The sequence below is a fragment of the Oncorhynchus nerka genome, linkage group LG9a (assembly GCF_034236695.1).
Source record: "Oncorhynchus nerka isolate Pitt River linkage group LG9a, Oner_Uvic_2.0, whole genome shotgun sequence".
Classification (NCBI taxonomy): Eukaryota; Metazoa; Chordata; class Actinopteri; order Salmoniformes; family Salmonidae; genus Oncorhynchus; species Oncorhynchus nerka.
Window position 1 is genome coordinate 26,686,570 of NC_088404.1, and position 16,578 is coordinate 26,703,147.

Here is a 16,578-nt window from a genome sequence, read left to right on the forward strand (position 1 = left end):
CGCTTGCACACAGCCGTCATTTGTGATGGTTTGTCTTCCCTCTTAGAGAGGATAGGCCTTTTGAGCAAATTGAACACTCTTAAAACAGTATTGCACAACATTATTGAACTCAATCGCAAATTGAAATGGCATAAGAGACTAGCTCTAAAATAGCACAGCAATAGCATACCATAGACCCAAACACCCAAGTGCGTTACAGAACTTACGAAAAAACCCCACATGAATTTCATTTGATCACATGTGAAGTGTCACCTGTCATGTTTTTTTTTAAACATTTAAATTTTTTACCCCATTTTCTCCCCAATTTCGTGGTATCCAATTGTTTAGTAGCTACTATCTTGTCTCATCGCTACAACTCCCGTACGGGCCCGAGAGAGACGAAGGTTGAAAGTCATGCGTCCTCCGATACACAAGCCGCACTGCTTCTTAACACAGAGCACATCCAACCCGGAAGCCAGCCGCACCAATGTAACGTAGGAAACACCATGCACCTGGCACAGCTAGCGTGCACTGCGCACGGCCCGCCACAGGAGTCGCTGGTGCGCGATGAGACAAGGATATCCCTACCGGCCAACCCCTCCCTAACCCAGACGACGCTAGGCCAATTGTACGTCGCCCCACGGACCTCCCAGTCGCGGCCCGGTTACGACCGGTTACGACCGGGCGCGAACCCAGAGTCTCTGGTGGCACAGCTGGCGCTACAGTACAGCGCCCTTAACCACTGCGCCACCCGGGAGGCCTGAAAACACATTTTCATGTGAAGCTAATGTAATAACATGTGACCCCTTACTCTCTCAACATCTCCACAGAAGGATATTTATGTACTAGGGGATTCAAAAATACATGTCAAAGTCAACATCTCAAACATTTTGGAGCTTGTTTTGGAGTTTGTCGAACACTGTCTATGGAGAGATGAAAATACCATTGAAATGCAAGAGCAAAACACACATTTGTGGCAACCACAAAACATTTTATTCACACGAATGTATCCTTCACAGAAATACAGCAGGAAAAACAAAAAAAGTGAAATTCTGGCTACTCTACATGTAACTCATTGTCATGTATTATCATGAACATCATCTTTGCTATTTTGTGGTTGTCTACCTCCAACCAAAGCTCCGCAAACATTTAGATGTGGTACAATTATGTACATGGAACAAACAAACAAAAGCTATGTGGGTTAACCAATATGAAAAAAAGCTAGGAAAAAATGGCGAAGAAAGTAAGGGTCCATCCCAGAAATGATGCACAAACAGAGAGAAAGAAAAAAAGCCAAAGAAAACACAACCATTAGTAAGTACCGTTAGGCTTGTATTACTTTCCACAGCAGTCCAGCATGACACGATTGCAGGATGCTAGAGAGGAGAACAGCACAGTATTGGTTGTGTGAAGTACGAGTCCAGGGGGTTAGCCTAGCCTACTGTGACCCCTCAAGAGAGGGATATTGAGCCGAGTGGCTTAACTTCTAATAGCTCCATGCTTTCCCAGAGTTGATGTAAACATTTTATGCTGATGCTCAGGTGTAGGTAGTGATGGTCTGCCTGAGCAGCATCCTTTATGGGTAGGGTTTAATCCCCTGCACTGTGCCCAGGCCAGGTCTCCGGGTCCTCTTCTGATGACGACAATGTGAGTTAACTAGTTCTTGATAGAAGCTATGAAAGACTGTGTGCTCTATGAACATTTTCATACTGTTGGTTGACAATGAACGAGTGGTTGCTGGACAAAGTCAATATAAAATAACAAAACCACTTCTCTTGATCTTTGCTGTTGTTCTTTTGACATTTTCTAACTTTCTTATTTATTTAATTTACAATTTACAAAATTAAATTTAATTGTATATTGTCTATGGACCACCCCCACTTCTCCATCCCTTTCACCTACACCTCTGTAACTCTGTCGTAGGGTGCTGGCCATCTCTCTCTCTCTGTCTCGAGGCCCTCGGGGGCCCTTATGTCCCCACAGAGGTGACGATCTGCACCACCTCCCCGTTCTCCCCCGCTGGCAGATGGAGGGATCCCTCCTTCACCTCCATCTCACCCTGCATTGCTGGGGCCAGCTCCGCCGCCTGGGAGGGGAAAGGGGGATTGAGGGGATGATTGGGGAAGAAACCAGGGAGGAATAGGAGTAGGAGAAATGCAGGAGTGGATGTTGGGGAAAGAGACAGGAGGGAGAGAGGGGAGAGAGAGGATGAAAGAGAGACAGTGAGAAAGGTAGGAAGTCAGAGAAGAGAGTCAGTGGAGGAGAGCGGAGGAAGCGGAGAGGGGTGAGAGGGAAGATGGAGAGAGAAGAAAAATTGAGGGAGAAAGAGAGAAGAGAGACAAGTTATAAATAAAAAGCAGACATGTTATCTCCTGGGCCAACCTCAGTTCAGAGAGGCATGGAGATGTGGAATGGGTAACCCCCAGTAAAAGATGAGAATAGTCAAGGATGAGTCACTGTGCTAGGAGAGAAAGAGAGGACCTGGTGAGTCTGGTCTGGTGAGTCATTCCTTCCAAGCCGAGATGCCAAAGTTCTCCCCAACAGCACACCTGCATCTTTTAATCCTCCACTCAAAACAGCACAGCGTGTGCTCACACAGGCTAGTGCGCACAGGTGCACCAGACTAGCCAACACAAGACAAAGGTGCGTGGATACCATCTGGTGTCTGATCTGGACAACATTATTCTATCCACACTGAAGTGGTTTCACTAGATTAAAACAAACTCTCTTGACATCGATATTAGTAACAGCCATGAAATTGGCCCTGCAACAGAAACATCTAGCTACAGAATCCAACCAAACACACCTAATAAGTTGTAACATATCCCACCATAGCAGTTTTTTCAACTGAAAACGAAAACAAGCGGTTGTAATTGAGCAAGTACAGGTAGTACCTTGTTTCAGTCAGCTTTCTACCATGTGGTGCATAATGAATATGACCCAGGTGTCCAACTAAAACCTTTCCTATTCCTCTCTCCATATGATGGCCAATTGTTTTTCATCTGGTATATAACAGATGCCTCTGGCACTGTATGAGGATCCCGCCCGGGACCAGACCCTGTTGGGTTGTAGTAGGGCCAGCCATAGACTTGACCCGTGTCTGAACCATCACAAGGCTAATGTCAGAAATGTTAAACACCGATCTGTCAAGAGGCGCCGCCAAACCAGGGCAAACAGGCCTTCCTATTCTGAACTATTATCTTATTTGAGTTCGTTTTTTTTAAACTTTATTTGATATAGCTTGTGTAATGGAAACTATTGAATAAAGAGAGTGGGGATTTTTTTTTTTTAGATAAATAAAGGAAAAGCTAAAGCAATTCATCAAGAGCTCTTAGTTATAAATGCTCCCATATGTTCGGGAAAACAGATTAGAGCGAATCGCTCGTGTTCAACACTTTTTGGGGAGAGGGGAAAAAGCGGTTGTGACCTTTCCCTGACCTTTGAACTGGAAAGGTGGCAAACCATCGGTAAGTACTGGCTATTTCAGGGGCGACCTTGCGCTTTACCTGACTTATAGTGTACATCTCCTCACAAGCCTACTGTGTATTTGATTTGCCCAATGTTGGTTGTGTGAAGTACGGGTCCACAAACTCTCTTGACATCGATATTAGTAACAGCCATGAAATTGGCCCTGCAACAGAAACATCAAGCTACAGCATCACTCTGTGATATTTGCAGTCTGTTCTTTTTTTTTTTTACTATTCATCTCCATCTATGAATTTGAGAGTTGTTAGTCTACATTTCTCCAATCCCAAACCCTCAGATTTATAGCAAAACCAAGTAGCATTTTGGTGGCCACAGTTTTGTTGAATTTAGAAATAAGGAGTGGGACTTTGTTAAAAGACAATGGATTAGAGTTGTCTCACTTTGAGTAGCCTAAAAGAACAGCATGTACAGTATCCTATATTTTTCAGGCTGTTCAACAGTTGTATTCTCTCCCCTTCCTGGTCCATATGCCCTTGTTGAACACAAGATGCTTCATTTCATCTCTTCGGAGCAGTAAATTGGAGATTGATCAGGGCCCAGTCAACTTTGTTGATTTCTATCAAGCTGTCAGTGTACAATCAACCATTAGAATAAATAGTGAAGCTCTTTAAGAGTCCATTCACAAAGTGTGCACAAACAACAGAGGTGAGAGGTGAAATGGAACCAGAGTGCAGCTGGGGTGGCAATCATGTATACTTATGGTGTATATATATTTATAAACTGGGTGATTCGAGCCCTGAATTGTGATTGGCTGACAGCTGTGGTATATCAGACCGTATAACACGGGGATGACAAAAAATGTACTTTTACTGCTCTACATACGCTGGTAACCAGTTTATAATAGCAAAAAGGCACCTCGGGGGTTTGTGGCATATGGCCAATAAACCACAGCTAAGGGCTGTATCCAGGCACTCCGCATTGCGTCATGTTTAAGAACAGTCCTTAGCCATCATATATTGTCCATATACCACACCGCCTTATTGCTTAAATATATACACACTACTGTTCAAAAGTTTGTGGTCATTTAGAAATGTCCTTGTTTTTGAAAGAAAAGCATATTTTTTGTCCAATAAAATAACATCAAATTGATCAGAAATACAGTATAGACATTGTTAATGTTTTAAATGACTATTTTAGCTAGAAAAGGATGATTTTTTAAATGGAATATCTACACAGGAGAACAGAGGCCCATTATCAGTAACCATCACTCCTATGTTTCAATGGCACGTTGTGTTAGCTAATCCAAGTTGATCATTTTAAAAGGCTAATTGATCATTAGAAAACCCTTTTGCAATTATGTTAGCACAGCTGAAAACTGTTGTTCTAATTAAATAAGCAATAAAACTGGCCATCTTTAGACTAATTGAGTATCTGAAGCATCAGCATTTGTGGGTTCGTGTACAGGCTCAAAATGGCCAGAAACAAAAACCTTTCTTCTGAAACTCATCAGTTTATTCTTGTTCTGAGAAATTAAAGCTAAGACGGAAGTTTACCTACAGTTTACCTACACTTAGGTTGGAGTCATTAAAAATAGTTTTTCAACCACTCCACAAATTTCTTGAAAATTAACAAAATATAGTTTTGGCAAGTTGGATAGGACACCTACTTTGTGCATGACAAAAGTAATTTTTCCAAAAATTGTTTACAGACAGATTATTTCACTTATAATTCACTGTATCACAATTCCAGTGGGTCAGAAGTTCACATACACTAAGTTGACTGTGCCTTTAAACAGCTTGAAAAATTCCAGAAAATGATGTAATGGCTTTAGAAGCTTCTGATAGGCTAATTGATACCATTTGAGTCAATTGGGGGTGTACCTGTGGATGTATTTCAAGGCCTACTGTCAAACTCAGTGCCTCTTTGCTTGACATCATGGGAAAATCAAAAGAAATCAGCCAAGACCTCAGAAAAAACATTGTACACCTCTCCACAGAATTGTTCAGACCTCAGAATTGTTTTTTTTAGACCTCCATAAGTCGGGTTCATCCTTGGGAGCAATATACAAATGCCTGAAGGTACCACATTCATCTGTACAAACAATAGTATGCAAGTATAAACACCATGGGACCACAGAGACATCATACCGCTCAGGACGGAGACACGTTCTGGCTCCTAGAGATTAATGTACTTTGGTGCGAAAAGTGCAAATCAACCCCAGAACAACAGCGAAGGACCTTGTGAAGATGCTGGAGGAAAGAGGTACAAAAATATCTATATCCACAGTAAAAACGAGTCCTATATCGACATAACCTGAAAGACCGCTCAGCAAGGAAGAAGCCACTGCTCCAAAACCGCCATAAAAATGCCAGACTATGGTTTGCAACTGCACATGGGGACAAAGATTGTACTTTTTGGGAAATGTCCTCTGGTCTGATGAAACAAAAATAGAACCGTTTGGCCATAATGACCATCGTTATGTTTGCAGGAAAAAGGGGGAGGCTTGCAAGCCGAAGAACACCATCCCAACCGTGAAGCACGGGAGTGGCATCATCATGTTGTGGGGGTGCTTTGCTGCAGGAGGGACTGGTGCACTTCACAAAATAGATGGCATCATGAGGACAGAAAATTATGTAGATATATTGAAGCAACATCTCAAGACATCAGTCAGGAAGTTAAAGCTTGGTCGCAAATGGGTCTTCCAAATGGACAATGACCCCAAGCATACTTCCAAAGTGGTGGCAAAATGGCTTAAGGACAACAAAGTCAAGGTATTGGAGTAGCCATCTCAAAGCCCTGACCTCAAGCCTATAGAACATTTGTGGGCGGAACTGAATAAGCGTGTGCGAGCAAGGAGGCCTACAAACCTGACTCAGTTACACCAGCTCTGTCAGGAGGAATGGGCCAAACGTAACCCAACTTATTGTGGGAAGCTTGTGGAAGGCTACTCGAAACGTTTGACCCAAGTTAAGCAATTTAAAGGCAATGCTATCAGATACTAATTGAGTGTATGTAAACTTCTGACCCTCTGGGAATGTGATGATGGAAATAAAAGGTGAAATAAATCATCCTCTACTATTATTCTGACATTTCACATTCTTAAAATAAAGTGGTGATCCTAAATGACCAAAGACATTTTTATTAGGATTAAATGTCAAGAATTGTGAAAAACTGAGTTTAAATGTATTTGGCTAAGGTGTATGTAAACTTCCAACTTCAACTGTATATATATATTTGATGATATCACAAGCAAACCCCAGCCTGGTCAGGGAGGGAGAAATGAATCCATTTAGGATATCCATTGCTTCAAGAGAGGAACGGGGGTACGGGTGGGACAAATTAGAGCGCTGACAGAGACACAAGTGGTGACCGAGGATGCCATACCTCATACAGCTACACTGAGCAAAAATATAAACGCAACATGCAACAATTTCAAGATTTTACTGAATTACAGTCCATATAAGGAAATCAGTCCATTGAAATAAACTCATTAGGCCCTATTCTATGGATTTCACATGACTCCATACGGATATGCATCTGTTGATTACAGATACCTTAAAAAAAACGGTGGGGGTGGGTGCAGATCAGAAAACCAGTCAGTATCTGGTATAACCACCATTTTCCTCATGCAGCGCAACACATCTCCTTTGCATAGAGTTGATCAGGATTTGATTGTGACCTGTGGAATGTTGTCCCACTCTTCAATGGCTGTTCCTGGATATTGGTGGGAAATGGAACACGTTGTCGTACACGTCGGTCCAGAGCATCCCAAACGTGGAAGAACTGGGACATTTTCAGCCTCCAAGAATTGTGTACAGATCCTTGCGACATGGGGCCGTGCATTATCACACTGAAACATGAGGCGATGGCGGCAGATGAATGGCACGATAATGGGCCTCAGGATCTCGTCACGGTATCATGTGCATTCAAATGACCATATTCCCATCGCCACCATGGGGTACTCTGTTCACAACATTGACATCAGCAAACCTCTCGCCCATACAAAGACATACACACTGTCTGCCATCTGCCCAGTACGGTTGAAACGAGGATTCATCCGTGAAGAGCACACTTCTCCAGCGTGTCAGTGGCCATCGAAGGTGAGCATTTGCCCACTGAAGTCAGTTACAACGTCGAACAGCAGTCAGGTCAAGAACCTGGTAAGGACGACTAGCACACAGATGAGCTTCCCTGAGACGGTTTCTGACAGAAATTCTTTGGTTGTGCAAATCCACAGTTTCATCAGCTGTCCAGGTAGCTGGTCTCAGACGATCCCGCAGGTGAAGAAGCCAGATGTGGAGGTCCTGGGCTGGCAACACGTCGTCTGCGGTTGAGAGGCCGGTTGGACGCACTACCAAATTCTCTAAAAACGATGTTAGAGGCGGGTTATGGTAGAGAAACTAACATTCAATTTTCTGGCAACAGCTCTGGTGGACATTCCTACAGTCAGCATGCCAAGTGCACACTCCCTCAAAACTTGAGACATCTGTGGCACTGTGTTGTGTGACAAAACTGCACATTTTAGAGTGGCCAATTTATTGTCCCCAGCACAAAGTGCACTTGTGTAATGAGCATGCTGTTTAATCAGCTTCTTGATATGCCACCTGTCAGGTGAATGGATTATCTTGGTAAAGGAGAAATGCTCACTAACAGGGATGTAAACAAATTTGTGCACAACATTTGATAGAAATTGTATGAAACATGGGACCAACACTTTACATGTTGCGTTTATATTTTTGTTTAGTATAGTTGCCCAGAAGAGTGATAGGTGGTGGGGCAGGATACTCTCTGCATATGCCTGCATTTAGCCAGCAGAAAGTATACAATCACTCACTCTAAATGAACAAGACTCAAATTACTCCAACTCTGGGTAGGATTGGCATTTCTAAAAACAGCCAAACAACAAATACATTTTAAAGAGCCAAAGCTCTTTTTAGGGTCCATTTTTTAAATAATGTTGCACAGCATGAAAACAATGCCTTTGATAAGCATGAGACGAATCAGCGATACCTATAAAAAAAACATGTGACTTCAGTGAAAAGTTAGCATTATGGAGGATGTGACAGTTGACATGGTTTGGAAAAACAGAGGGAAAAAACTGAGCCTCCTTGGTTTCTGGACGTGCCAAGCAGGCCACTTAAAAGTGGGTCTGCTGTGGGTGCATGTGCACCCTTCCTGCTTTCAACACATGGCTCCCAGTCTCTGAGCTCAACCATCAAGGGATTCAAAGCTAATCTAGTAATTATTACTTTCCTCTTTCTGAAGCTGCGTCTGTACATTTCACATTGTTAAATGACTGTTTACTAAACACCAGCTGTAGGACTGAAAGGATAAGGGCATTAGCTTTGAGTGAAAGCATTACAATAGGGAGAATAGCTGTGCGTTGAGTACCTGTAAGCAGTTTGATGAAATTGCTAGGTATTACGCTGGTATTTTGATTTCAACATGTCAGTAATTATAAGGAGAAATATGGCAGTGCGCCGCATAGCCAGTCTTACTGGGAGACTGCACAATATATGTTTGTGTCATTTAAAGGGGAAGTGAGAGACTGACGACTCTATTCTCGGCTGGTGCTAAGGAGGCGCAAGTGTCAAAAGCACGTTAGTTTGATCGAGTAAAAAGTGGCGGGCTGGCCTTTTCCAGCCCTGACATCAGGTTCGGCAATTTACCTGTCTAACAGGTGGGAGGGGTGGCAATATTTGAGGCGTGTCCTTAAAAACAAGTGCAAAAGACCCATAAAAGCAGGGCTTGACGGTAACGCAGTTGATAATGGCATGGATTTTGACAACGGAAGCGCCGCCTACCCAGCCATGATTCGCAGTGCCCATTGAAGGAGAGATGTGTCGGTGAATCTCGTATTTAGAAACATAAAAACACGATTGGCTTCTCCCCATTTTTAGTTCAATTTGATTGAAAACCAAGCATAGCCTACCCTCCCCTTAATCAAGGCTGGTTTAGCATTGCATAGTTGCGTCTTTTTATACTGGCCATTAGCCAAAAGTAGCCTATGAATAAAGGGTTTTTAAATGGTCAACTGAGTGTGCGTTGAAATATTTTGCTCTCCATGCTTTTTCATTATTCATAATTCACATACCTGCATTTCGCTTGTTCAAGTAGGCTATCCATCCCAATTTTCAAGGAGTGCCCCTCCACACTATTCAGTCCTCCTATAATGCCATATCAACATCAAATTATTTTCTGAATCGGTCTCGAACATAGACAACGATACAATTGACAGAAGCCTAATATTTTGTAGACATGCGAATGTTATGTATAGACATTTAGGCCTACGTGTGCACACAGTGCCATGGAACGAGAAGCGATTTATGATATCATGCTTCGGACCAAATCCTATTTAGAAATATTATTGTTGGTTTAAAAAATAGATTTGTTTTTTTTGTTTTTTAATCAAATGAATTAGAAAGATTAACCGTCCATGGGTTTATGGTACATGACTCGAATGCAATGCACTTTCGTCTGGAGAAGTGAAAATACGACATGTAAGATGGTTCCTTGATATTTCTAAACATTACATTTGCGTATAGCGATGAGTAGACATGCCCCCTTTCTCTATATTTTGGTGCTTTACCCGGCTCCTGTGAAAAGTTTGGATTTAAGTACAACCCTCTGTAGTCTAAGATGCCATGTCTCTAATATATGCCCAGCTTATTTAAAATAAGTTGTCGTTATGTTTATATTCAATTTTTTGGGCTTTATCAATAGCCTAGTGAATTTAATCTTGCTTATTGACTATAAGTGGCATGTCCAGTTCCAGACTGCAATTTACAGTAGGCCTAGCCCCTATGAGTGTGAATGCTATAGCCTATATTTAACAATGTATTTCTATATTGAAGCAATACAATTAGAACAAAACATGTTTAACAAATATGGGGCAGGCTTTTTAACCAACTAGGCTGTAACAGACTAACATTTGAATTGGAGTTGATGACAACGCAATACATAAAATAATGTAAAGACAACTTGAAGCAACCACATACGCTACATGACCAAAAGTATATTAGAGACCTGCTCGTCAAACATCTCATTCCAAAATCATGGGCATTAATATGGAGTTGGTCCCCCCTTTACTGCTATAACAGCCTCCACTCTTCTGGAAGGCTTTCCACTAGATGTTGGAACATTGCTGCAGGGACTTGCTTCCATTCAGCCACAAGAGCATTAGTGAGGTTGGCACTGATGTTGAGTGATTAGGCCTGGCTCACAGTCGGCGTTCCAATTCATCCCAAAGGTGTTCAATGGGGCTGACATCAGGGATCTGTGCAGGCCAGTCAAGTTCTTCCACAATGAACTCGACAAACCATTTCGGTATGGACCTCACTTTGTGCACGGGGTCCTTGTCATGCTGAAACAGGAAAGGGCCTTCCCCAAACTATTGCCACAAAGTTGGAAGCACAGAATCGTCTAGAATATCATTGTATGCTGTCCTTCACTGGAACTAAGTGGCCCAGCCCAAAGCATGAAAAACAGCCCCAGACCATTATTCCTCCTCCACCAAACTTTATAGTTGGCACTATGCATTCGGACAGGTAGCGTTCTCCTGGCATCCTTCTAACCCAAATGCGTCCATTGGACTGCCAGATGGTGACTGCAGTCCACTCGGACTGCCAGAGAACTCGTTTCCACTGCTCCAGAGTCCAATGGCATCGGGCATTGAGATTTCCCTTCACTGGAACTAAGGTGCCTAGCCTGACCAAAATCCAATGGCATCTAGCTTTACACCCCTCCAGCACTTGGCATTGCGCATGGTGATCTTAGGCTTGTGTTCAGCTGCTCGGCAATGGAAACCCATTTCATGAAGCTCCTGACAAACAGTTCTTGTGCTGACGTTGCTTCCAGTGGCAGTTTGGAACTCAGTAGTGAATGTTGCAACCGAGGTCAGATGATTTTTACACTCTCTACGCACTTCAGCACCCAGTGCTCCCGTCCGTTCTGGGAGCTTGTGTGGTCTACCACTTCACGGCTGAGCCGTTGTTGCGCCTAGACGTTCCCACTTCACAATAACACAGTTCATTGGGGCAGCTCTAGCAGGGCAGACATTTGACGAACTGACTTGTTGGAAACGTGGCATCTATGGGTCTCCACATAATTTTGTATGTATACACTGTATTTAGCCATGGAACATGTTCTGATTGGCCAGAAACTTGTTTATTCATCAAAACCCAACCCTTTTGCGCCAGCTAGTGCGACCATGATTCTGGTTCAGAAAATAGAAAAGAATACTTGACACATCCCCGAACCTATAACGCTAATGCATTAGGTTTGTTTAAATAGAGCCCAGAATGTCCTGGTGTGAGCCCTTAACTGTCCTCAGGTATATTTAGAACCCAACCCTCTATACTTCGGTCTCCCTCAACTCAACCACCCCCAAACATCCCCAACACTTGACAAAATTGTCACATCTCATCTGAAACACCCCCTACACATAAAACCCATAACTATCAACCACCCACTCTAACCTCCCCTTACATCTGTAAACGCTTACACCTTCCACCCATTTCCCCCTCACCTCCACAATATCCTACACTAATCCACCCCCCTCCACTTCAGACCCAGAACCTGTGATGGCTCCATCAGCCCCTTGCTCTCTCCTGATGTCTGAGAACACCAGTGTAAACCGCCCGCCGCCCTGCCTTTGATACTCTTTAATGGCACCATCGGGGAATGATTAATGATCTCCTGGGGGATGGATGGATAGAGAGAGGGTGTGAGAGGATATTTATTATGCTTTGTTTAAAAAAACAAAATGCATTGTGTAGTGCGATTGGTGTAGATTAGTGTTGAGGACCTGTTTCACCTCACCGCAAGGGAGCTGTGTTCACTCCCTTGGAATGCTCAGTCAACTGGGCTGGCTGACTAATCTCCGTACAGCCCTGTAACGTGTAAACTTAATGTGTTCTTTAAAAAATAATTGTATATAGCTGCATTAATATTGCTGGACCCCAGGAAGAGTAGCTGCTGCCTTGGGAGCAGCTAATGGGGATCCTTAATAAATACAAATGTAGCCTCTGGGTGAGCTCACAGATATGGCCTGGGCTGGGGAGATACGTCTCACAGGTACGTACAGAATAGCATAGAAAATAGACAATTATATACACCATGTATGTTTGAAGTCTACTCTACTGGATGTGTGGAAATGTAAATGTCACAGGTGTGTCTCAGGAGTTTGAGCGAACATTAAGTCGGAACCGTAGCTGAGATGCAAAACAGAAACAGTCAGGAATGCTGCCGTCAGGCCTGCCAGACTCAACGACAGGTTGTGCTCCTCACCTGTACAGTAGTGGTGTGGTCGTTGACTTGGGCCAGTTGGACATACTGCACCTGTATGTCACTGGCCTGTAGGGGGGAGCCCTCCACTGCTGTGGCCCCCCCGTCAGCTGACGCCACCGCTATCAGCTGGGCCCCACGCAACACCTGACCAGGGGAAAGAGAGTGGGAGGGAGGGAAGGAGAGTGGGAAGGAGGAGGGAGGGAGGGAAAATGATTAATATAAGATGGAATTGGAAAAATGCTCAATTGGAGCAAATATTTATTATCACAATGGCAAGGCTATGATTTGTCTAATTAATAACAAAACTATGATTAATTTCACTGCAAGAAAAATATTGCCTCTGGTGAGAGCTTGTGCAAGGGTCAGCCAATGTGTCTGTTTGTACATCAAACATGACTTCAAACCTTAACACACACACAACCCCTAGCTTTCTCGCCAATGATATCACATCATCTTCGAGAGAGCGAGAGAGCAGCCACTATGGTTTTGAAGACGTCTGCTTAGCATTACAGTGCCCACAATGGCACCCTATTAGACGTCTGCTTAGCATTACAGTGCCCACAATGGCACCCTATTATTACCTTTATAGTGTACTGCCATAGGGCTCTGGTCAAACGTAGTGCACTATGTAGAGAACATGATGCCATTTCAGATGCAGCCATCGTTAGCTGCCTCTGCCAACTAGCTAATGCTTTGAATCAAGAGTTTACTGCCAGGATCTGGATCTGCTCTCTAACTCACTGACTGGCTACACTTCCCTGAAGAGAGGCCGATTAACAATAAACAGCAGACAGAAGTATTTATGCCCGATCTGATGTGTGTTTACATTCTTTCATTAGACACAGCTATCAGGGTGTAACAAGCACAGGCTAGCGTACCGGGACACACAGATCACTGAACATGTCACTCTCATTGCCACCTGAGATAGAGATGGAGGAGAGGGAATGAGCGAAACATCTAGAGAAGGGGAGACCCCTAAACCCTGTTGAACTACAGCCAAGCTGTGCCAAAGCTCAGCATTTAACACACTCACTAATAACAGAGCAGGATAGTACAGCTGCAACATGGTATGGAGTATTCCTGTAGATTTACATTGACACACACACACACACACACACACACACACACACACACACACACACACACACACAACCTATAGCCCCAAGGCCCTAGTGTAAGAGCTATGATGTCTAGGCCTAATTTAATAACATACAGTAGGCCAACTGTAATAAGTTGTGGAATATTTGAACAGACATGCAAAGCTAACATACAATCATACTGTCACACCTGACCCAGCAAGACTGATGAAGGAAAATATTAAGTGAACTGTGTGTGTGTGCGTTTAAATAAAACCATGCATCTCTCTTGCGATTACTACCTTACACAGCACTACAACATGTCTCTCTCTCTACCTTGCATGACCTACATGTCCTCTTGCATGTGTGCTTTGTCTCCAGCTTTAACCAGTCTGACTTACTCCCATGTGTGATTTGTCTCCAGCTTTAACCAGTCTGACTTACTCCCATGCCAGTGGAGTGGAGTAGAGCAGAGCAGCTGGGTGCAGGCTTAACAGACATTCCCAATTTGGGGATGAATCAGAATCTGCTTGTCTGCAGAAAAAACCCAAACCTCAAACCCCAATTACAGATGCTGTTTGTGCCCCCCTTACCGTATCAACCCGCCCTGTTCCACCCCCTCACCAAACCACAACCTTCGCTTTGAAGTTGGTGACTCGGTTACGTGTTTCGTGAGTCGTGTTAACCCCCCTGGAGCCTGGTGGGTTGTGTCAGGCTCCGGGAGATTTTGCCAGATTTTTCTTTTTCACCACAATGTCTGATGCCGACTCACCAGGACACGCCAGTCCCAGCCGGGCTGATGGGAACTATTAGATGAGAAGGAAGACTCCCTGGCTACACTAGCCGGATAAGAGCCACAAAACGGATGCAACATAGGGAACTAGAGAGGGTGATTGGGGGGGGTGAAGGTAGTCTTGAAAAGGGGGGCCAGTAAACAGAGAGTTGCCGGTTCAAATCCCAAGGCTGACGGAGGAATTCGGCAGGGAATGAGCCGGCAGCTGGAGGCTTCCTGGCTTCAATATTCCATGTGCTACCTACTGACATTGTGCACTTGAGCAAGGCACTTAACTCCTCAAATCTGCTCCAGGACCACTGCTCTGTGGTATTGTAATTATTGTAATGGTCTGTGGGACTATAAACACACACTGACAGGGAGTGTATGTGATTGGACAAAGGGTCCGTGTATATACTGACCACTTAGAGGGCAATAAATAGCCTTGATCTGAGGGGTCTTGCTGAGTGAACATACACTGACTGACTGAAGGGCAATAGATCGTAGTCTGAATAACGGTAATCACAGACAGACTATACAAAAACTGACCACAGGGAAACTGACCCTTCTGTGAGAAAATAAATACACTGACCACAGAGACATTGCCATATGCATCTGCATCTACACGTTCTGTCATATGCATCTGCATCTACACATTCTGTCATATTCATCTGCATCTACACGTTCTGTCATCTGCATCTACACGTTATGTCATCTGCATCTACACGTTCTGTCATCTGCATCTACACGTTCTGTCATCTGCATCTACACGTTCTGTCATCTGCATCTACACGTTCTGTCATATTCATCTGCAGCTACACGTTCTGTCATATTCATCTACACATTCTGTCATATCTATCTGCGGTCCATCAAAAGTTCAACCCTTTTCCACTCTTCAGGCAAGTCAGCCCAGCTCTGTACAAAAAGACAAAACAGCTGTGAAATAAATGCGGATAGACCATCAGTCATATGAACTCTGTAGAAAGACGCACTAGGCTAATCTGTTTATTAGGGATACACACTTTCTGTCTGAACAGGCCTCTAAATCTGAGAGACAAATAATTAAAGTAAAACTGTTTCCTTCAGACGTGATGCTTGGCATTCAGGCCAAACAATTCAATCTTGGTTTCATCAGACCAGAGAATCTTGTTTTTCATGGTCTGAGAGTCCTTTAGGTGCCTTTTGGCAAACTCCAACCGGGCTGTCATGTGCCTTTTTCTGAGGGGCTTCCGTCTGACCACTCTACCACAAAGGCATGGTTGGTGGAGTGCTGCAGAGATGGTTGTCCTTCTGGAAGGTTTTCCCATCTTCACAGAGGAACTCTGGTGCTCTGTCACCTCCCTGACCAAGGCCCTTCTCCCCCAATTGTTCAGTTTGGCCGGGCTGCCAGCTCAAGGAAAAGTATTGGTGGTTCCAAACTTCTTCCATTTAAGAATGATTGAGGCCACTGTGTTCTTGGGGACCTTCAATGCTACAGAAATGTTTTGGTACCCTTCCTCAGATCTGTGCCTCGACACAATCCTGCCTCTGAGCTCTACGGACAATTACCTAGACCTAATGGCTTGGTTTTTGCTCTGACATGCACTGTCAACTGTGGGACCTTATATAGACAGGTTATATAGCCGGTTTTCGCTTTGTCGTTATGGGGTATTGTGTGTAGATTGATGAGTTTAAAAAAAAAATCAATTTTAGAATAAGGCTGTAACGTAACAAAATGTGGAAAAAGTCAGGGGGTCTGAAAAATTCCCGAATGCACTATATGTTGTCTATGTGGACTAAAATGATTTATGACTGCGGGTGTGCTTAATGATGAGTGAATAACTATTAAATGATTCTGGTCTTGTCAGTTTAAGAGAAATTCTAAGTGTGATTGAGTTTGCTAAGTGTAGTGTTTGATTGTGTGCTGCTAAATCTACTAGTATATTTAAGGACAACGGGGTTCAAGGGTTGACTACCACTTGTCCGATTCAACTAAAAGGTTGGGACTTTAACCCTTCATGAGAGAGCTGTTAGCATTCTCAGCTTTGAGGATCTGAG

At 43.6% G+C, this 16,578-nt stretch overlaps 1 protein-coding gene across 1 annotated transcript in view; it reads right to left on the minus strand.

The window, feature by feature from the left end:
* Nucleotides 1-949: 949 nt before the first annotated feature.
* The window catches only part of LOC115134121 (protein BANP-like), a 71,706-nt gene continuing 56,077 nt past the window's right edge, over nucleotides 950-16,578 (minus strand). The window contains exons 12-13 of the mRNA XM_029667783.2: nucleotides 12,694-12,837; nucleotides 950-2,065 (exon numbers count right to left, since the gene is read on the minus strand). Of these exons, the coding sequence (XP_029523643.1) occupies nucleotides 1,949-2,065; nucleotides 12,694-12,837 (261 nt within the window). The 3' untranslated portion in view covers nucleotides 950-1,948. The remainder of the gene's footprint in view (nucleotides 2,066-12,693; nucleotides 12,838-16,578) is intronic.